The following is a 20,403-nucleotide window of genomic DNA, read 5'->3' on the forward strand; positions in this document are numbered from 1 at the left end:
TATTAGCTATTAACTATAAATTCCAATTAATTGGAGATTTTCCGTTCTTTACTAAATACTCATTTGTCTTAGAAAAATGTTTACACCCAAAGAATTTATAAGCACTAAAAGGACTTGGATGTGCGGCTTCAAGTACTAAATGTTTGTGTTTATTTACATACTTACTTTTAGACCTAGCATAGTTTCCCCAAAAAATAAAAACAACGTTTTGACATGTTTCGTTAATTTTACTTAAAATTGCTTTGGTAAATATTTCCCAACCTAAATCGCTGTGTGAACCAGGTTTGTGTTGTTCGACAGTAAGTACATCATTTAAAAGTAAAACACCTTGTTTAGCCCATGCTTCCAGATTTCCATGTTTTGGAATTACAAAATCTAAAATGTCATTTTTTAACTCTTGAAAAATATTCTTTAAGCTAGGCGGTATTTTAACATTGTTGGGAACAGAAAAGGCTAAACCCATAGCTTGATTTAAGTTGTGATATGGATCTTGCCCTAAAATAACAACTTTTGTGTCTGCTAACGGAAAAAAATACGTAAAAGTAAATATATTTTCTACTTTAGGAAAAAACACCTTACCATGAAGTTTTGTACAAAGAGTTTCAAAATAATCATCTTTAAATTCTTTTTCTAAATCAGTAAACCAATCATGCGATATAAAATGTTTTATGTTGCATATTTTACATGTTTTAACAGATTGCTTAAGCCTACAAATATATCCCGTGCTATCAATTTTATTAACCAACAGTTCTAAATCGGTTGCTGCTTTAACTTCTTTCATTAAACCGTTGAGGGCAAAATAATTTTTTAAAAGTCACATCATCATTTGAGTATTCTTAAAAAATATGTGAAAATAACCAAAATTTAACAAAAAGTATAATATCGTTTAGTTGTCCAAAATCAATATTTTATTTTTGTATTCAAATGTTTATAAATTATTCTGTTTTCTTATCAATTTACATAAAATTCCACATTTTCAAATTTCAAGGTAAATTAAACAGTTGCAATTTTAATCAAAACAGACCACAAATTAAATTTGATACAAAGGATTAGTGACATTTTAGTGAACTTTACCATTTGTGTTTGTTTAATTTTTATAACTTTATGAAATAAATTAAAATAATTGGAGGAATATAATAATTATCAAATTTACTTAAATAAATAATAAATAATTTAATCTCAAATTATTTATAATTTAAGATTAACTAAGATCTATAATAACTTAAATATAATGAAAAAGTACATTATGTAAAAAACATCAACTGTCACATTATTTAATTAAAAAAAACGTTTTGTTTTACAAAAAAAAGCTAATAAAAAAGTATTTTACAATCATAAATAAACTCAAAATATTTACACGCTTTGTCAAAATTACTATAAACGATGTTAAAATTAAATATTGTAAAACATATTAAATTCTATATCATAAATATAACTTTATTTTTGCTTATTTTTGTAAAAAATTGACTTTTTACAAAATAATTAAAATTCTATATAACATTTAACCTATGGTAAAAAAATGAATTGAAACTATAAAAAGACAGTAATTGTACAAAAAGGTTTCTCTTTTTTAATTATTGAAAATCTAATTTAAATATTCTCCTTTAAGAGCAAAATTATTAAAATTATAACGGGCCCTTAAATGACTAAGACAAAAAAATTCCCAAAAGTAAAAATATTATTGTCACTTACATTTTTAATGGCATGTGTGATTAACACATTATTGGAATTTTACAGAGAAATCGTGATTATAACAAAACAAATTCCTTCGTCACTGTACTACATAAAGCTTTTCTTTTCACTGCCAATTATATGTCTTATGATGTCATATGTCCAAAAGGCTTTAAATGTGTACTCTATTCTTAGTATTGTGAATTTTATTATTTTTGGTTTTATTGGCATTTTTTTTCTAATTGGTTCTCTTTTAATTCCATTTGAATATAAAATCCAAAAAGGATCACAATGGGCACTAGATATTTTTTGTGATGGTAAGATGTCAGTTAGAAGCTTGATGGGCTTATCTCCTTTTTTATATATGTACAGTGAGTGGATAAGTACTTTATGTTACATCTTATCGGAGTTGTGGAGTACTCTAGTAGTTGGTTTTGCTTTATATGCGTTAGCCAATCATGCTTGTACAGAAGATGAAATGAAAGAAATTGTTCCTAATTTTTCCACAATCACCGCCATTTCAATGATTATTTCTGTAGCTTTTATTTATATAAAAGATGAATTAGCAAATATACTTCCTGCAGGTTTGCATGATAAAATTGACGGTAGTAGTTTGTTTTTTTTGATCTTGTCTTTTGTAACTACATTAATTTACTTTTTAAAAAGTTATATTCCTCTTAAAACTAAAGAAATAAAGGAAACTATAAATAAAGAAGAAGACAAAACGACATCCTCGTTTGATCTTTTACAATCCAAATTTTTAAGAAATATGTGTGCAGCGGCATTAATCTATGCTATTAATGCAGGATTTATTGATATGTCCTTAAAAAATTCTTTATCTACGGGAAGCAGAATTAATAATATGCCTCCGAAAGATTATTCTCAAAAATATTTAGTAACAACTTCCTTAACGATTAGTGCTGTATCATTATTTTATAACTTTGTAATCCGTGGAAATCGCATTGCATCAAGGATCTTTTATCTATCTATTGCCTCCCCTATTGCTGCTATATTTTTTACCGCTCTAATTTCAGGACTTTCTTTTTACAATTTGCGCACAGCTCCATCGGTCTTAAGAATAAATCTTGAAAATTGGTGTGCAACCATTGGATTTGCATTTTCTAAAATTACCAAATATGTTTTATTTGATTTAGCAAAAGAAATGCTTTCTATGAGGGTGCCTGTTAAATACAGGTATAAATTTAAAAGTTTTTATGATGGTGTATGTATCAAAATTGGTAAATCTATTATCTCTTTATATGGAACTTTTTTGACGTTTATAGAAATTCCAGATATTAGACAAGTATCATACGTGTCTTTTATATTTTTAATATTTGCAAATTTTTTGTGGATCAGGAGTGTCTGTTATTTAAGTAAAAAATATAATGAATCAATTGAACAAAATTCTGAGATAGATGTTGATTTTAATTAATTAAATAGTGATTTTATTAAAATTGTGATATCATAATATGTTTAAATAAAAAAAATATTTGTTAATGTTTTTGATTAACTACAAGAAAATTAAGTTGTTTAAATTCTAACAATTCTGTAGTTAATTAAATCAATATTTTTGTATTTAAAAAAATATTACCCCAGATTATGACAGAAGAGAAATCGGTTGGTATTCTAGGTATCGAGTATCAGTTGCCATGTAACAAGATGGATGAATCTGAGGTAGCTTTTGAAATAGGTTGGGACATAAACAAAATTAAAATAGGCTTGGGTATGCATGAGGTCGGAGTAGTTGGCTACAAAGAAGATGTTGTTAGTTTAGCACTTTCTGCTGTTGAAAATCTTTTAGTTAAATATAATGTAAATGTTAAAGATGTAGGAAAAATAGAAGTAGGATCAGAATGTCATTTTGATGGTGCTAAATCAATCAAAACTTATTTACTTCAGCTATTTAAAGACAATGATTCTATAAGTGGATGTGATTCAATTAATGCTTGTTATGGAGGGACAAATGCACTTTTAAATTGTTTGGCTTGGATGGAATCTTCGTTTTGTAAACATAAGTATGCTATCGTGGTCTGTACAGATATTTCTATGTATGATGATAAACCCATTATTCCTACATCAGGTGCAGGGGCTGTAGCAATGTTAGTAGGCAGGGATCCCGTGTATAAAGTATTACCTCACACTTTATTTACTTACAGTTCTAATGAAAAAGACTTTCTAAAACATAAATCCAGATTTTTTCCCTATGTTGAAGGTAAAGAATCAATAGAAGTGTATAAAAAAACATTTAAAAAGGTTTTTGATGGTTTAGTTGACGATTTCTCGCATAATATTTTTGATTACATTGCTTTCCATGCTCCTTATCCAAAACTTGTTAGTAAAATTTGTAATGAATACAATATACCCCAGGAAAAGGTAGAAGATTCTTTGTTAGCAGCAAGACATAATGGTAACACTTATACGGCATCTTTGTATTTTAGTTTAATTTCGCTTATATCGAGTAAAAAAATAAAAGTGAATGATGTTGTATGTTTATTTAGTTTTGGTTCTGGATGTGTAGGATCTATCTTTTGTATTCAAAAGGTTAAAGAAGGATGTGAAATTGATGATTTTAAGGAAAGACTTGATGCAAGAAAATCTATAACGTTTGAAAAATATAAGGACATTTTAGATAACATGAGTAAATATGTGATAAAGGATGTGGAGGATGAGAATATTAAAGGCTATGCAATTGCAAAGGAAGAAAATTATTTTAGAACTTATGAAAAATATTAAAATTAATTTATTGAAATGTTTTTGGAGAATAAGTTTGTGTCACAAATTGTGATTTATATAACGCAGGTAGAATCTCACATTTCGTTGTAGTTTAAAAACTAGTTGCATTTCATTTTTATTAAAGATAAAAATTACGACATTTATTTAAATTTGTACCATTCATTTAAATTTGTACAATTCATTTTGATTTGTAAAATATTTATAATATAAATTCTTAATATTTTTTTCGTTAAATGTTTTAGTTTAACAGCTCTAAGAAAAGGATAATTTAGTATGGACAAGAAAAAAAATGTTGAGCAAAGCGTAAAAGAGATTAATCTGAGAATTAAAGAAAACATTAATGGTATTTTGTAAAGAAGTAATCTAAAAACTTTATAACTAAGAACGCTCTAAGAATCTGACGAGCCGACATTTCTCCAAAAAAAATCAATAAATAAATTATTACGTTATAATGTTACAGTTTAGCGTATTGATAAAACATCGAATTTATCTTATTCTAAATTCATAATCTTGACAATAAAAAGTCAGCAAAATGTTTTTTAATTTATTTGTAAAAAAGAGCTAAATAAATATTTCCATAATTCTGTTCCCCCATGATTTTAGAGCAACTTAAAAAAATTAAAAAAACATCCTCTTTTTCCAAAAAATACTCAAACTCAGAAGACTTGGATTTAGAATCACTTTTAGATCTTATTCCTGATTGTATAAAAAACACAAAATATCTTTCATCTTCTTCTTTACACTTCGATCGTCTTCGTTTAACGACGATTGAAGAATTGAAATTTAACAAAAAATTTAAGAGCTGGTTAATGTCATTAGTAATCTATGGACATAAAGAAGAATTTGGTTTTTTATTAGATTTTTTGATTAGAAAATATCATGTTTATAAATATAATCAAAAAGAACTTATTTTTATTACATTGCCTTATCCTAAATATTACACTAATATTCTTAGTAAATTTGATTTCTTAAGGAGTCAAAATTCATTTAGTACTCAGTTTTATGCTGAATGCTGTGCTAAATATATCGATTTTTTTTATATGGTTGTTGATTATTTTGATTTCTATGAACATTTAAAAGATTTTTTAAATGAACTAATCGAACATTTTTTGATAAAAAATTTAAATTTTGTGCATAAATATGAAGGACCATTAAATGATATTATTGAAAAAATTAACAATGATGAAAATCAGTTAGTTGTAAAAATTAAATCGGCTTTAGAAGGTAAATTAACTTTTAGTAAGAAACTTATTACAGATGTTGATGTTTTAATGACCATTGATACAAATACTACTTGTTTTAAACAGAATTCAAGTAGGGAACTTTTAAAAAATTTACAAAAATTAGAAGATTATTTTTGTTGGTTAAAAAACAACAAACTTGAAGATATAAATTTTACACGGGCAGAATATGAAATTTTGCATTTTATTTTTTTTAATAATGAAGATTTTTTTTTAGAAGATGACTTTTCATTTTACAAAGATCTAGCTGAAAAAATTGAGCCTAAAGAAAGATTATATAAAATTTTATATCCTAAATTCAAAGAAGAAATTAAAAATATTAGCAGGCAGATTTATAACTTTTTTGATAAAGAAACCATGATGTGTATTTTAAATGAATTTAATTATAAAGATTTACACATTAAAGATAAAGATATTTTAATTATATGTTTAAATTTTATTACTTTTGAACCGAATGTTTTTTGTGAAGTAATACTTAGCATCCAAGAACTAGAAGAATTATGTAAACAAAATTATAATAAGATTTTTATGACAAATCTTAAATATTATTGTGAATTTCATAATTTGTATGTTGATTATCTTTTTAAGGAACAGAATGTTTATAAGTCTCTTGCAGAATTTGCAATTGAGGATTGTATTGACATTGATTTAATTCTTTTTCATTTTAATAAAGATAATAATATTATTGAAAGAATTAACAATTTTTCTGTTTTAAAAGAGTTGTGCGATAAATTGGGATACGAATCGGTTTTAAAGAATCGCAATTTAGAATTTATTTTAAAATTTTGTAAATTTTTTAATTTTAATCTTAATTTTTGTAGTTATATGCTTAATAGATTTGAAGTAGAAGATATTATACCTGTTTTAAAAGATAATGCACAATTTTTAATACATTTTTTGGATAAACCATATTATAAAAAGCTGAAAATTATTATTAATGAGTTTTGTGCTACAGAATCTAAATGCAAATATATTATAAACACAATTTTAAATGATATAAAATTAATTCAAAACAACTTAGATTTAATTTATCTGTACAAACCAGAATATGAATTTATAAATAACTTTAAAGATCAAATTCTTGATAGTTGTTTTTCTAATTTAGATATTATGGATTATTTAATTTCTTTTACTGATTATGACGATATAAGAATTATAAACAAGGTTAGTTTAGATTTTATTAAACAACAAAAAAAATCTATTCTTGTCCTATTTAAGAAATACGGAAATGTAATGATTCCATTTATTGATGATTTTATTAAGTTGTTTGATTACACATCTTTCAAAAAAGACTTATCACTAATAAATATAAGTCATAATATACTTATTAAAAGTATATGTAAACATAATAAAATGACGGATTATGATTACTTGTTAGTATATTTGTTAAAAACGTACAAAGATATTAACATTGAATTGTTTCCAGGCCCTGAAAATCTTAGCCATAATTTGATTTATAATATAATTAAGTATAAATTTGTTAATGAGATAAACTTTGATTGCACAAATTTACTAGAATATATTTATCTTAATAACTTAATTTTGTTTATGAAACTAACAAAATTCTTTACAATTGATTACAAAAATATTTATTTCAATAAATTGCTTTATGCAAAAAAATACGAAATGATTAATAAACATTTTGTTCATTTTAATTTGGATAGTGAAGATATTCTATATACATTTTTATCTGACTATTTTAGTGGTGAAGATATTGCAAATGAATTTAGTATTGTTAGTAATAATAGTAAAGACATAAAAAAATTAACTAAATCTATTTTGTTCTTTTTAGATAGTAGCACAATTAGAGCGCTTACTTTGATTTCTAAATGTCTTGATAATCATAAGAATTACGAATCGTGTCATAAAGATATTTACGAATCAATACTTTTATTTTTAGACAGTAGAGACGAAGAAATTCGAAGTTTAAGTCGATTGATATATGATAAATTAATAATTAAATAATTTTAATAATAAATGAATCCTGTTTGATAATCTAAAATTTTTATGTTTATATGTAAAATACTTTCATATATTAATTTAATGTAGTATTCATTTATAGTTTCTTTCATTTTTGTATCATCAAAATATATGTTATGTTTCTCTTTTATGCCAATTTTCATTACATTAAAATATTTTTTATCTTCATAGATTAAACATTTACAAGTGTAGAAAAGTTTTATTTCATAAATTTTTCCTTCATATTGGAAAATATATACACTATTAGAATTAAAATAAGTGGCAAGATAAAAAAAAATAAGTTTTTTATGATTTACACCTTGTAAATTATTTAACCATATTTTTTTTACATGCGTCGGTTCTTGTACCTGACAACAAATAGGTAGATCACAAGAGTTTATTAGAATAAAAAATGATGATAAAAGTATACCATTAGGCCTAACTTTTATTCTAAGATTTTTAACATTTGCAAATTCGTTATCATGACATGACCAGCAGTCAATAAGTTCATGCCAATTTTCAGAAGGCAAAAGATTGAGACTAGAGTACTGAATATTTATTCCATGTTTACATTTAAATTCTAGCATGGAATTATCACTATCTGATAAATTAATAGTATTACATAAGTCTTTTACTGCATAAATATTAATAGAATCAATAATTTCATGTGATACTATTTTATCTTTATAATGTCTTATATTAGTATTATCATCTTTTTGTAGATAAATGTATCCATCATTATTAGACAAAATCTCAATTATCATCACAATGGGTAAAAAATTTACTAAAATCTTTTCTTAGCAATAATGCTTCTTCTGCCATTTCTTCAAATGTTCTATCACTTCTTATAATATCTAGTGCACCCTTAGCATAAATAAGGTCATTATCTTCTAGATCATTTTTATTTCTAGGTACAATATGTATATGTACATGTGGGACACTTTGTCCTGCTTCTTTACCATCTTGGCATGAAACAGTAAAAGATGTGCCATATAAAGATAGAGATTTTAGTGAAAGACGAACACATTCAAAAAGATCTATATATTCTTCTTTAGATAAATCAGAAAGAAATTGTTTTTGAGATATTGGTGATACAAGAATATGATAAGGAAGAAATGGACGTAAATTTGTAAATATAAAACTATATTTAGTTTTAACTATTATATGTTCTTCAGGGATATAGTTTGAGCCAAATTTCATAAATGGGGTAATTTTTTTTGTATATAAATTTGTCTACTTTCGAAATATAATTGTAACAAACTTTTAAATATAAAGAATAATTTAAATATGAATATACATCAGAGGATAAATACTCTTTTTATTTATCATGTTTAATATTTCTAATTATTCTTGTCCTAAATACTTCACTTACAATCAATATCGGCTGTGTTTAAATATTAATAATTTTTTACCATATAATGTTATAGCTAAAAATAAAGAAAAAAAAATATTATTTTTAATTATAAATCACGTTTAGCAACTTTGCATAGTCATAAATTAGTATTCTTTAGTATTTATAAAAACAGTAAAACCGATTCTTTAAAAATAACTTAAAACTTAAAAAAAAATCTTTAACGATTGTTAGCTTATGTTTTAATTCAATATAAATTTTATGAACAAAATAATATAATTTTACTGTGGAACTTAATTTTTAGAAATTTATACTGCATATAAAATAGTACTTGGGCGCTACCGAGGATCGAACTCGGGTCTCATGCTCCCGAAGCACGCATCTTGCCACTGGACTATAGCACCAATTCTCGGGTTAATAAAAATTTCGTGTTACAAAATTTACTTTTAACGACTTTTTTAAATTGAGTAAAAAGCTTTAAAAAAAGTAAGATTAAAATAATTCTTTAAAGTACATATAACCTGGTTATACTCCTCTTTATGGGTAATAACTTGTTTTCTTTATTTTAAAAAGTTTAAAAAGTGAAGCGACGAATTTATAGAAAACTACGTTTAATTGAGCAAAGAATATAAAGTCAGTAAATAAAAAAAATAAACCTTTTAAAAAATTAAAATATTTGCTGTTTTTTTATATCAAAAATAGTTAAATCTACATGCGTGTCTTTAAAAATTTATTGTCATCTAGTTTTATTAAAAATAACCCTTTTTTCCATTTAATCAACATATTTAAATGAGTTTGTATACTTAACTCCACAACTTGATAAACATTTTGATACAATTTCTGTACACAAATCTCTTCTTCTAAGTTTTTCATTCGCTTGTTGAAAGTTACTAGTGTGTTGTATGTCTAAAGTAAGTGATAAATTACCTTCTGCAATCTCAAATTTTCTAATAATCACTTCGCCAGTAAAATTTTTCTTTTCTTCTGAAAGTGCTTTTTTTAATTTATCTCTAAATTTAATTGCATCCTTAAATTTTGTAGATCTGTCTATAAGAAGTGTCAGTGATTCTGACTGTTTTTTACTTCTTCTCATGTTACAAATTGTTTTTGAAAACAAAACAGGTGTAGGAATGTACACAGTTTTACCGTTTAAGTCTATAAATGTAGAAGCAAGGACATCTGTTTTGTTAACAAGATACTCCTGGCCGTCTATAATAACTCTATCGCCGACATCATAAGGATGTTTTACTAGTAGAAATACAAAGCAGTTGTAGATCTCTTTAATGGTATCACTAAAAATCCAACTGAATGTAAAAAATATAGGGCCTATAGAAGCTAAATATATTTGATATGGTATACCAAACAAAAAGAGAAGAATAAGAAAACAGCCATAAGTACCTGCTGTTGTAAGAATTAAATCCAACTTATTAAAAATACTATCTCTATCTTGTAGTGTCCTCAACATATCTGATCTCTCTTGTTGCAAATGTATCGCTGCGTCTTGCATGCGCTCAAATTTTATAGGATCCGCCTTTTCGTTTTCAATTTTTTTGTCTGCTAAATATTCGTACACCTCTTCAGGATTGTCAGGAAAGTACTCTTTAATGTCTTCGAAAGAAAGCGTTTGTATCTCAAAATATGCAAATATCGATTCCACTAGATTTATGGCATCTTCCCTGGAACTAAGTTTTATGTCGTTATGTTTTAAATAAAACCCTGGATCAAAATCACTAACCATTGAATCTGCTACCTTTTTTCTACCATCTTTGTCAGTTTTAGAGATAGTAACTAACTTTTTAAACACAAACGTTTTATAATTAATATCCCAAATTCTATCTCGATAATCTCTTCTTCTAATTTCAGATGTACAGTATGTGAGACAGAACTTAATTACAAAAAGAACAAACATCCAAATACTAACCCAAATTACAAATGTCACGAATATAAATGCCTTATCAGTGCTACCTACAGCCCATTGATATTTATGGAATAAAAAATTATGAGCTTGAAAGATTAACCAGAATATTAGCGAATTTGTCCAATAATAACTAGTAGCTCTAATGATTTGTAAGATTTGTACAGTAAATTCTGTAACTGACATATTAAATAAATCCAATATAAATAGACAAATATACAAAATGTTATCAGAAATAAAATAGACAATAACATACAAAATATATACACATGTCAAAAATACATAAAATTGTACAAAATTACTTATTTGATCTTTTTGTACACCTACATTTAGAATATCTTTTAGTACATTAATTCCCCGTGTCTTACCCTTAATTAAAAATAATAAACCTACTGGAAACACCATAAAGAGTATAATAACTGACAGACATTCGCCAAGAACACGCAATGTAACAGGAACAGATTGAAGTTGTGCATCTAAATATGCATTAAGATTAAACCATCCAAATTCTACTTCTTCTATCACATTTTTTTTAGTAAATGCTCTAACTTCATCTTCTGGTTCGTCAACCACTTGTATCGGATTGCTTGCTATGATGTCACTGACTATTTCTTGTTTTTTTGTGGCCTCTGGTGTTAATGGAAGTTGTGATTGATCAATATTTTCTTCGTTTTCTTTTACTTCATTATTCTCTTCTTTATTTTCTTCATTCTTTTTTTCTTCATTATCCTTTACATTTTCATCTACTTTATCCGACATGTTTTTCTGTCATCTAATATAAATTTATAAAATTAAGTAACCAGTAGTTTTACAGCTAAAAACGTGTTTCAAAAAAAAAATAAAAAAATATTTAATTAATAATCATCACCTTTTGTTAGAACTTCTTTGCATCCTTCAGTTAAATATAACGTATGTTCAAATTGTGCGACATATGATCCTTTAATATCATTTAAAGGGGGATATGAAATCAACAGATTTCTCTGCGCCAGAAGTTTAATGTACATTTGAGATGGTCCGTCTATTAAGTTAAAATAATCGATATGCTTAGGACTAAAAGGAAGTGTACCCAATTTATTTTTTACAAAATTATAAATTTTTATACAGTTAAGATTCTTTAGTACAGCACTCTTTTTATTATTTAAAACGTAATGCGTACACGGAGAACTATCCTTAATATGACCACTTCCAGTAGTAGCAAAGGTTTCTACTGCATAAAATGTATCCTCTCGTATTTTTGTTGAATCGAGATTATCATAGCACGGAATCGATAACCCAGCATGAATAACATATTGACCTATAGAATGTCCATGTAAATCAAAAACCGGTTTAACGGGAAATGTCTTACCTTTTATTGTTACTTCAAAACTTTTCATAACCTCATAAATATCACGACCAATATCACACAACCTTACATCTACACCCAAAGCTTTAATTCCAGCATTTGTGGCTTCTTTAGAAGCTAAAAGCAAATTTTCGTACTCGGGATTGAATGCAACAGTAAATGCGGAATCCATAATACGTCCATTAGAATGGGTTCCAAAATCAATCTTAAGAATGTCATCAACCCCTAAACAAATATTGTCTCCATTGTTAACTGTGAAATGTGCGGCACAGTCGTTAATAGACATTCCAGCAGGAAATCCAATTCCATTATTTCTTTCACCGTTGAGTAAAATTCGTGTATTTTCTTCAATAATATTTACTATGTCAACTATCGGCATTCCAGGTTTAATCGCGTTTTGTACTTTATAACGTACACGCCTATGTGCCTCTGCTGCTCTTCTAGCATCTCGTAAAATGTCAAAATCAAGATCGTTGTCTACTATTTCATTATTTTTATTAAATAAAATATTTTTACGGTATTGGTCAGACTTCTCTAAAAACTCTATCGGTTTTTCTTCTACCGAATTTATCTGTAGCAATTTCATTAAAGAAGGGTTTTAAAATATAAAAGTGTTATACAATTCTCATAATATCTTGTTAGTTTAATAAAATCTTTTGCACTTAAAATGGCAATTTTAACGCACTGTGTTCTACTACTACTGTTAAAAAACGGAATTATAAAACTATAACTACTTTACAAAAGAATAAATTATTTTTCAAAATTTTTTTTATAATATTAATTGACAGTTTGTACAAATTGTTTTAAATCAAAACATTTTCATCAAAATTTGTTTATTTTAAAAGGCAATTTCATTAAAATTTATTTATTTTTAATGTAATTAAAATAAATTAAAGCATTAAAACGCTCTACCGTTTTTAACTTATAAAATTTTGTAGAAGACATATACAAAAAATATATTATTTATAAATTTTTAGTAATATTCTTTTCAACACGTCCCAATTTGCATTCACTGACCTTTGCACCAAATCTTAACGTACTGATAGTTTCATTTCGCTGATTAACACCACTATTTATGTTTAAAATCATAACAACACGACTTTTTCCTGTAAAATATTCTTGTAATTGATGTGTTAATTTAGAATTTCTATATGGAATATGAGAGTCTTTTCTAAGAATAGCCATAAAAACATTTCCTAGCGAGCTTAGACTTTTATTAATATTTACAGTTTCTTTAAGTCTCATTCCTTCTACCTGTGATTGGTTTATCCTTTCAGAACCTGCAAGATCAATAAAGCATAATGTACCTACACGCGTTTCATTATTAACCTTGGTTTCAATGTGTAAAGTAAAAATCAAATGGCTTCTACTTGATTGTAAATTACAATTTGTTTTCTCGGTTCGTCTAGTTGACAGTGTTTTTGTAATTAAATCGTAAGCTTCTTCTAAAGATGTTAAATTTATAGTTTTACCAGAAAAATGATTGTTTTTCATATTTAAGTCAATTACTTCTTCATTATAAATTTCTATACAAGAATATTCTAATTTAAAATTATTATTTACATCTTTTTCTAGTTGGGTCTTTACACTAAATAAAGTATTCAGGGTTTTATAAATTATTCCTGGTTGTGTTTCTGTACCAATCATTGTATATGTTTTTCCACTACCTGTTTGACCGTATACAAAAATGCATATTTTATAACCATCACAAGCACTTTCAATGATATTAAGTAATTCATTATAAACTTCTTGTTGTGAATCATCTGGTGTAAAAACCCTATCATATTCAAAATTATGTGTCCTATTGAGATGTAAAATACTAATTTTATTGTTTTGTATTTCAATATTTGATAATTCTCCGGTATGTCGTATCCTTAAAAATACTCTTATTGCGCCTTTAAGATCAATTATTTCATTTTGTAAAGATTTAACTTTAGAATTCAACAATAAGGTTTCAAATTGCGCATCTTGAAGTTTACTTTCAAGATGCTCTATTCTTGCTTGTAACTCACCGTCTAAACTTTCAATTTTATTTACAACTAGTGGCATATTTTCGTTTGTTTCTAAAGTTAAAATGTGTGTTTTGAGTTGTGCAATTTCTTCAAGTAATTTAATTTTTTCTTCATCTTGTTCTTTTGGTCTTTTATTGGCAGCTTCATACAGAAAATCAAAATCTTCTTGTAAGTTTGTTAATGTATCATTAATTATATTTAGATATGCATCTATATTGTCATTCGACATTCTAAGGGTGGATTTTAAAAATCTTTATAGATTATATTTATGCTATTTAAATAACTAGCTGTCACATTTGCGCATACTTCAGCTATAATTTTCAAAAAATTAAATAAAATATTATAGTTTTTTTAAAGCAGTTAAAAAACATTCGGACTCAACTAATAATATTAATACAAATAAAATATAAGATTTTTAAATGCGTATTGATTAATAAATTGTAATAGTTTTTTAAATTGTTACTCTACGCAATCATTTACAGGTTATTTGAGTTCAAAAAATGTTCTTTTCATCGTCATTCAACATTGTGCTTCAAAATTTCCAATCTTAGTCTAAAAGACTTCTAATTTTATCTTTTTTTTCAAATATTTCGCTCTAAGACTTTCTTCAATATAATTTATATTGTAATTAATGTTTTTATGACTGAAGTAGCTTCTTATAACATTTTAATTTTTTTCTCAAATTAAATCTTTTCACTTGTTTTACTTCTATACATTTAGTTTCTCCTATACTTATTAAAACTTTTTTTCTTCAGAGAATTCCTTGCTTAGCAAGTTCTATTTGTGTTGATTTTTTATTGGATAAACATTATTAAATATTTCTTAACCCGTATTGCGTTTTATATTTAATTGTCAGTATCTGTTACTTATTCTCCTTTTTTTCTATTCTTTATTATTAGATGTGTCAGCCGTGCATTTTAAAGCTTTTGTGCACTTCCGACATGTTCTCGGACATTTTGCAACATATTCTCCTACAAAAGTGTATATGTATTTCAATAAATCTTTATCCACGCAGTCTCTTGGATTTTAAAGTTCGTGTGCAATCAAAGACAACTCTTAATTTTGCCAGGCTCATTTTATTTAAAAACACTTTTACTTAAGATAACATTAATTGTTTTGAAAATTGCATCTTCAAAATTTTCAGACTTTTTTTAATCTTTTAGTTGAGATTTTATTATTTACATGTATAATCAAAAATTTTATTTCCAAAAACGTCCGTTAAAAATTCTCTTTCTCTCTTAATTAAATTATTCGTTAAAATTTCTGTTTATTTTTTTATAATATTCCATTTGCTATCGCACTACATTCTTCAAATTCTCGTAACTATTTTTAAATTTTTAATTTAATAGCTTTAATGAAGCAGAATTTGTCTAATGCAATTAAAAAAGCAAAACATTATTTTTTGTACTTAAAAATTTTTAGGTTGAAAAAAAGGTTTAAATTTTATATATACTTGATTTTTAAGCGAAGAAAAAATAAACAAACTTGCAAAAAAATCAGGTATAAAGCCCATTAAATCAAGTACAAACATCTTTACTTTTTTACATATAATTAATGTTTTAAATACCAATTAGTGCTTTTTCAATATATGATAACATTAATACCCCCTCTTTTAGTTTCCTTTCTGTTAATTTATTTTTTAAATCGTCTTCTAAAAGGCTGTTCAAACTTGTATCGAAATTTCGGATAAATCTTAAAAAAAAATTAACAAGCCCGACGTCTAATTTTTTGTATAAAACCAATCCCTCCATGATTGTTGTAACTGCATTTACGTATGTTTCTTTAGTATGACGAATAGAGAAAAGAAAATCAAGTTTTTCTTGGAATTTATTAAGAATCTGGAGTATAGAGTCTTCAGATTCTTGGGAAGAGATAACCGTAGATGATTCTTTTGAAAACTCATGAAAAACATCACGATAATACTTTTCCAATACTTTTTTTGGTATTTTAAAGATATAATAGTAAGCTTTAGTCATAAATACGAAATCTTCTTTGTTATTCAAAGATGTATCAAATATTTTTGCGTATTCTTTAAATGCAACATCGATGTCAAATTGAGCTAATACAGTATCTTTTAAGGATATCTTAGTTGATGCACACGAATGTGATCTAAAAATGCATGTGTATTTAAGAATTGTAAATATAAAAATTGTTGTTAATACTGAACATATTGATAAAATATATAAACTCTTTTTTGATAACATTAATGGGGATAAAATATATTCTTTAATTTTTTATAATTTTATTTGCAATTTTTTTAAATGAAAATTTAATTTACAACTTTTTTAATAAAATTTAATTTTAATCAAAAAACAAAAATTTTAAATAACTAAGCTGCATATGCAATCACAAAAGGATTTAATGTACAAGATAGACACCTTGTGTCATAATATTAAATTTTTATCAATTATGATGAAATATTGATTTTGGGCGCTTAAAACCCTAACAATGTTAATTATTAATATTTTGTGAAATTAAATTAGATATTGTTATTAATATTTAAAAACCACTTTATTGTGTTAATTGTTTACTTCTCATGTATATAAACTTTATAAATAATGAATATAAGAGACTATTAATATAATTTGTTTTAAATACACAGTTGAAAAAAGTTATGCATATAAAATGTATAATTTAAAAAATGACATATTTAATTTTAGGTGGGTTAATAAAAACTATATTAAACAATGATTAATTTGTTATTAATATGACTAGAGTCATATACACAAAAATGCATCAAAATCGCGTCATGTAAAAGATTTATCGTTTTAAAAATTTAAACTTAAATTTTAATATAAATTTATTAAATTTTTAGTTATGAACGTATACATTAATTTTATATACAAAATATAGAACAAAGTAGGTGTTTATTAGACAAATAAAGCTTTTAAAATTTATAAAATACAATAAAATTTGGTATTATTTACCACATGTCAATTATTTTGATCTATTTTGTTATAAAAAAATATTAATTTTTATTAATTCAAATTACAGAAGAATAAATTTATGATTTACAATTTCTTAATGCTGTTAAAACACAAATATGATTTCTCTTATTTCAATCATATGTTAATTTTTTAGGTCTTTATGTTGAAATATTTAAATTGCTTTCTTTTACTATTAAATCTACAATAGCATATTTTTTACAAAAAGAAATTAATTACAACTTTAAAAAAGATATATATTGATATGTGCATAGAGTTTACTTTAATATTGTTGCTTTTAAATAAAAAGCAAACTTTTACAAAATTTAAAAAACAGGTTTACAATAAACAAATTATCAGATTCAAACTTTTTTTTAAATATTAAGCTTACAATGTCTCATTGATAAACAGGTGTTTAAACTTATGAAAGCTTTCTATTTTTTTTTAAATGTATGTACATTTGTGTTCAGGTTTTTACCTTTTTTAAATTCAAAAATTGCTATTTTTACCTAAATAAAAATTTTGCATGGTACCTTTTTCGATTAAAGACGTCTTATTAAAACTTTAACATATTTTCATAGAATTTTTCATGGATAGTAAAAAAATTATCAATTAATGTTACCACGTTTTTTTGGCTGACATTAATTTTTTATAGTTAAATAATAATATAAATCTTTGATTTTAACAAATGTTTTTAGGTAATTATGACATTTATCAATCAATAAAATCATTTGATATGTCATTTATATTAACTAGGCTAATTAAATTTATCAATAAATTGTTTTTCTTAGAATGTATGGTATTGTTGTCAGTAATTATTTTAAACAATAATTTCTGTTTCTTAAATCGATTTAAAAGGTTAATGAAATTTATCCTTAAATGTTTTATAAAAGATATATTGCTTATTGTATATTTGTATTACTTTTTGTCTTAATATTCTTAGTACTGATAATGCAAAAGCGGAACACTAAGCCAAAAACGTTAGCTAAAAGTTCTAAAGAAAAAGAAAAAATGATCGAATGTGTGAATGTCCATTCTCTCTACAATAATCTTGTAGAAAAGTACTCACAATTAAAATCTATTAATAAGGAAGATTTTATTTTAACTCTTTACTCTTTAAAATATATTGCTTTTATTCCAAAAAAAGATTTATTATGTTTTTTTGATCATGTTTATTATTATTATTCTTGTGTAAAGGACCAATTAGAAGAAACTTCTGAAAGATTCAACAGGAAATTTGTTGTTCTATATATATAGTTGAATCTGTTTTGATGTGTGTTAATAAGCTTAAGAGTGAATTTTTAAGTGGTTTTGAAGACCTTGATTATTTTTACGGTTTGTACTTTAAGTATTTATTAAAACATGCAAGTGATAATTACAAGATTGTTTTTGATGAAAGGTTTGGTGGATTTAATGAAAAATCTAATGATGCTTTTAGCGAATTGCCTGAATTAACAAAGCTTTTTCCTAAAGACAAAGAAATGGAAAAAATACTTGAAAAGAAATATATAATTAATTTAAATGCTCATTAATATTCTACTTTTGAGTATGTATTTTTATCCCTGTGGAATGAAAAGGTGTCTAATTAACATAACACGCCCGTAGATACGCTTCAATAATGTAAATAAAATATTATTTATAAACTGTGATTTATTTTTAGTAGAGGTATCGGTAGAAATGGTTAATAGTATTAAATTTTTAAGGTTCATATATTTTTGATGTCAATTTCTTATTAAATTGTTAAATGAAGCAGCTTCTTTAAAAACTGTGTTATTAATCGTGCTACACTTGCAGAACGCTAAAAAAATTTTTGAACAAATCAAATAGCCAAATTGTGTGATACGAGATATCACACTTATGTTTATTCTTTAATTTAATTTGTTTTTATTTAACTTGTATCCATAATAATATTAAATTGTTTATAGATTAATTCTTTTTAGAGAAACTTCAGTTCATCAGATTTATTTAAGCACTTACAATTTTTTTAAATTAATTATACATCAAAATCTTTTAATTATTAAATTCTCAGCTAATCTTTTGTACCCTTTTGCTACATTTTTTATTATGCTAAATTCTTCTATTAGAAAACTCCCCTTTCCTCAATCTCAACACAGCGGCATTATCAGCGCTAGCATGCCACAAGGGCCTCGCTTAGTAGGAAGATGTATTAATCCTTGTAAGGATTCTACCGAGATCCGACAACTGGTAGTGCGCTACTAGACCGGGGTTTGCTAGGTCTCGTGGTCGGATAAGGCGGCATGCGTCCTTCTAATGACCGTGATGGACTCTCACCATTCCACGAGAAATTCTAAAACTTCATTAGCTTGCTACGCCCTTCCCAGGCGGGCCTTCAAATGTAATTTTTTATTAAAAGTCTCCGAATACGACCTGTAAATGTTTTCACAGCTACGGCAATTGTCGTACCGACCCAAAGATGTCATGCCTCATCTACATCTTAAAGGACATTTACAATCCTTAGTCGATGCCTACTGAAAAGGTTACGATACGACTTTACCAACGAATATTTCGTGACAATTGTTGTGTCAACGCTAGGTTATTATCTAGCGAATTCGCATTGCTGGAATTTGAACCCATACTCCCGGGCATCAGGACAAGACATAAGCTTGTACCTTTACAAAAAGACTAGCTTACTATATCTTGTTTAAACAAGTTCCTTATTTTTTATATGCTTTCTCTTTTTTAGATGTATTTTTTATTCTTAAAATGTGCTTAATTGTTATAAATTTAAAAATTGTACTTTTTTTAATATTGAATAGAATTTTGTATGACACCCTCTCACGCTTAAAAAATTTAATTACAGCCTTTAAAAATGTCTTGTGCATAAAATAATAAAATTTGCAAAAATATTACCACTTTTAAAAAAAATGAAAAAAAGCAAATTTTAAAAAAAAGAAGCGTAAAAAAATTGATATTTGGATTCAAACTTTATATATATTGATGTATAGCCTACGCTATCCTATTTAAAACGAGACTAAATTATGATGTATGCTTTGTCCTATGGCAATTGTAAGCTATGTCTTTAAGTGTTGTGTATGCACTGTTTTAATTTAAAAATTACTTTTTTTTATTTATAAATTTAAATTTGCAATAGCACATATATTACATTTTGAATAATTGAATAAATAAGAAAACTCCACAAAAAAATTGTATTATGTATAAAATAGTAAACTTTACAATATTGTTACTTTTTCTTGATAAAATTTAAAAGAATTTTACTAAATTTCTAATAAAGAA

General features: G+C 25.5%; 12 protein-coding genes and 1 non-coding gene across 13 annotated transcripts; 4 read left to right on the forward strand and 9 right to left on the reverse strand.

Annotated features, from left to right (window-relative positions):
• Positions 1-13: 13 nt before the first annotated feature.
• On the reverse strand, positions 14-781 carry AAJ76_900054438 (uracil-dna glycosylase; the record flags this gene model as incomplete). The annotated part of the gene is made up of 1 exon (XM_024476606.1): positions 14-781. The coding sequence occupies one exon, from the start codon at positions 779-781 to the stop codon at positions 14-16; it is 768 nt and encodes a 255-aa protein (XP_024331674.1).
• An 861-nt stretch (positions 782-1,642) lies between these two features.
• AAJ76_900055300 (atp adp translocase) lies at positions 1,643-3,103 on the forward strand (the record flags this gene model as incomplete). Its single annotated transcript, XM_024476607.1, has 1 exon — positions 1,643-3,103. One exon carries the CDS (start codon positions 1,643-1,645, stop codon positions 3,101-3,103), a length of 1,461 nt encoding a protein of 486 aa, XP_024331675.1.
• A 167-nt stretch (positions 3,104-3,270) lies between these two features.
• Positions 3,271-4,404, forward strand: AAJ76_900056928 (hydroxymethylglutaryl- synthase; the record flags this gene model as incomplete). The annotated part of the gene is made up of 1 exon (XM_024476609.1): positions 3,271-4,404. One exon carries the CDS (start codon positions 3,271-3,273, stop codon positions 4,402-4,404), a length of 1,134 nt encoding a protein of 377 aa, XP_024331676.1.
• A 593-nt stretch (positions 4,405-4,997) lies between these two features.
• Positions 4,998-7,610, forward strand: AAJ76_900058655 (hypothetical protein; the record flags this gene model as incomplete). Its single annotated transcript, XM_024476610.1, has 1 exon — positions 4,998-7,610. The coding sequence occupies one exon, from the start codon at positions 4,998-5,000 to the stop codon at positions 7,608-7,610; it is 2,613 nt and encodes an 870-aa protein (XP_024331677.1).
• Positions 7,611-7,612: 2 nt separating this feature from the next.
• AAJ76_900062025 (metal-binding protein) lies at positions 7,613-8,368 on the reverse strand (the record flags this gene model as incomplete). Its single annotated transcript, XM_024476611.1, has 1 exon — positions 7,613-8,368. One exon carries the CDS (start codon positions 8,366-8,368, stop codon positions 7,613-7,615), a length of 756 nt encoding a protein of 251 aa, XP_024331678.1.
• On the reverse strand, positions 8,358-8,804 carry AAJ76_900062461 (bis(5 -adenosyl)-triphosphatase-like protein; the record flags this gene model as incomplete). Its single annotated transcript, XM_024476612.1, has 1 exon — positions 8,358-8,804. The coding sequence occupies one exon, from the start codon at positions 8,802-8,804 to the stop codon at positions 8,358-8,360; it is 447 nt and encodes a 148-aa protein (XP_024331679.1).
• A 484-nt stretch (positions 8,805-9,288) lies between these two features.
• On the reverse strand, positions 9,289-9,359 carry AAJ76_900062946. Its single transcript has one exon. It is a non-coding gene; the product is annotated as a tRNA-Pro (tRNA).
• Positions 9,360-9,727: 368 nt separating this feature from the next.
• AAJ76_900065286 (serine threonine protein kinase) lies at positions 9,728-11,629 on the reverse strand (the record flags this gene model as incomplete). The annotated part of the gene is made up of 1 exon (XM_024476613.1): positions 9,728-11,629. The coding sequence occupies one exon, from the start codon at positions 11,627-11,629 to the stop codon at positions 9,728-9,730; it is 1,902 nt and encodes a 633-aa protein (XP_024331680.1).
• A 95-nt stretch (positions 11,630-11,724) lies between these two features.
• Positions 11,725-12,798, reverse strand: AAJ76_900066455 (methionine aminopeptidase 2; the record flags this gene model as incomplete). The annotated part of the gene is made up of 1 exon (XM_024476615.1): positions 11,725-12,798. One exon carries the CDS (start codon positions 12,796-12,798, stop codon positions 11,725-11,727), a length of 1,074 nt encoding a protein of 357 aa, XP_024331681.1.
• A 377-nt stretch (positions 12,799-13,175) lies between these two features.
• On the reverse strand, positions 13,176-14,453 carry AAJ76_900068110 (kinesin a-like protein; the record flags this gene model as incomplete). The annotated part of the gene is made up of 1 exon (XM_024476616.1): positions 13,176-14,453. One exon carries the CDS (start codon positions 14,451-14,453, stop codon positions 13,176-13,178), a length of 1,278 nt encoding a protein of 425 aa, XP_024331682.1.
• Positions 14,454-15,783: 1,330 nt separating this feature from the next.
• Positions 15,784-16,428, reverse strand: AAJ76_900070085 (hypothetical protein; the record flags this gene model as incomplete). Its single annotated transcript, XM_024476617.1, has 1 exon — positions 15,784-16,428. The coding sequence occupies one exon, from the start codon at positions 16,426-16,428 to the stop codon at positions 15,784-15,786; it is 645 nt and encodes a 214-aa protein (XP_024331683.1).
• Positions 16,429-18,099: 1,671 nt separating this feature from the next.
• AAJ76_900071757 (hypothetical protein) lies at positions 18,100-18,405 on the forward strand (the record flags this gene model as incomplete). Its single annotated transcript, XM_024476618.1, has 1 exon — positions 18,100-18,405. One exon carries the CDS (start codon positions 18,100-18,102, stop codon positions 18,403-18,405), a length of 306 nt encoding a protein of 101 aa, XP_024331684.1.
• Positions 18,406-19,823: 1,418 nt separating this feature from the next.
• AAJ76_900073648 (hypothetical protein) lies at positions 19,824-19,991 on the reverse strand (the record flags this gene model as incomplete). The annotated part of the gene is made up of 1 exon (XM_024476619.1): positions 19,824-19,991. One exon carries the CDS (start codon positions 19,989-19,991, stop codon positions 19,824-19,826), a length of 168 nt encoding a protein of 55 aa, XP_024331685.1.
• Positions 19,992-20,403: the final 412 nt, after the last annotated feature.

This window comes from Vairimorpha ceranae (assembly GCF_000988165.1).
Source record: "Vairimorpha ceranae strain PA08 1199 chromosome Unknown NODE_9, whole genome shotgun sequence".
Classification (NCBI taxonomy): domain Eukaryota; kingdom Fungi; phylum Microsporidia; family Nosematidae; genus Vairimorpha; species Vairimorpha ceranae.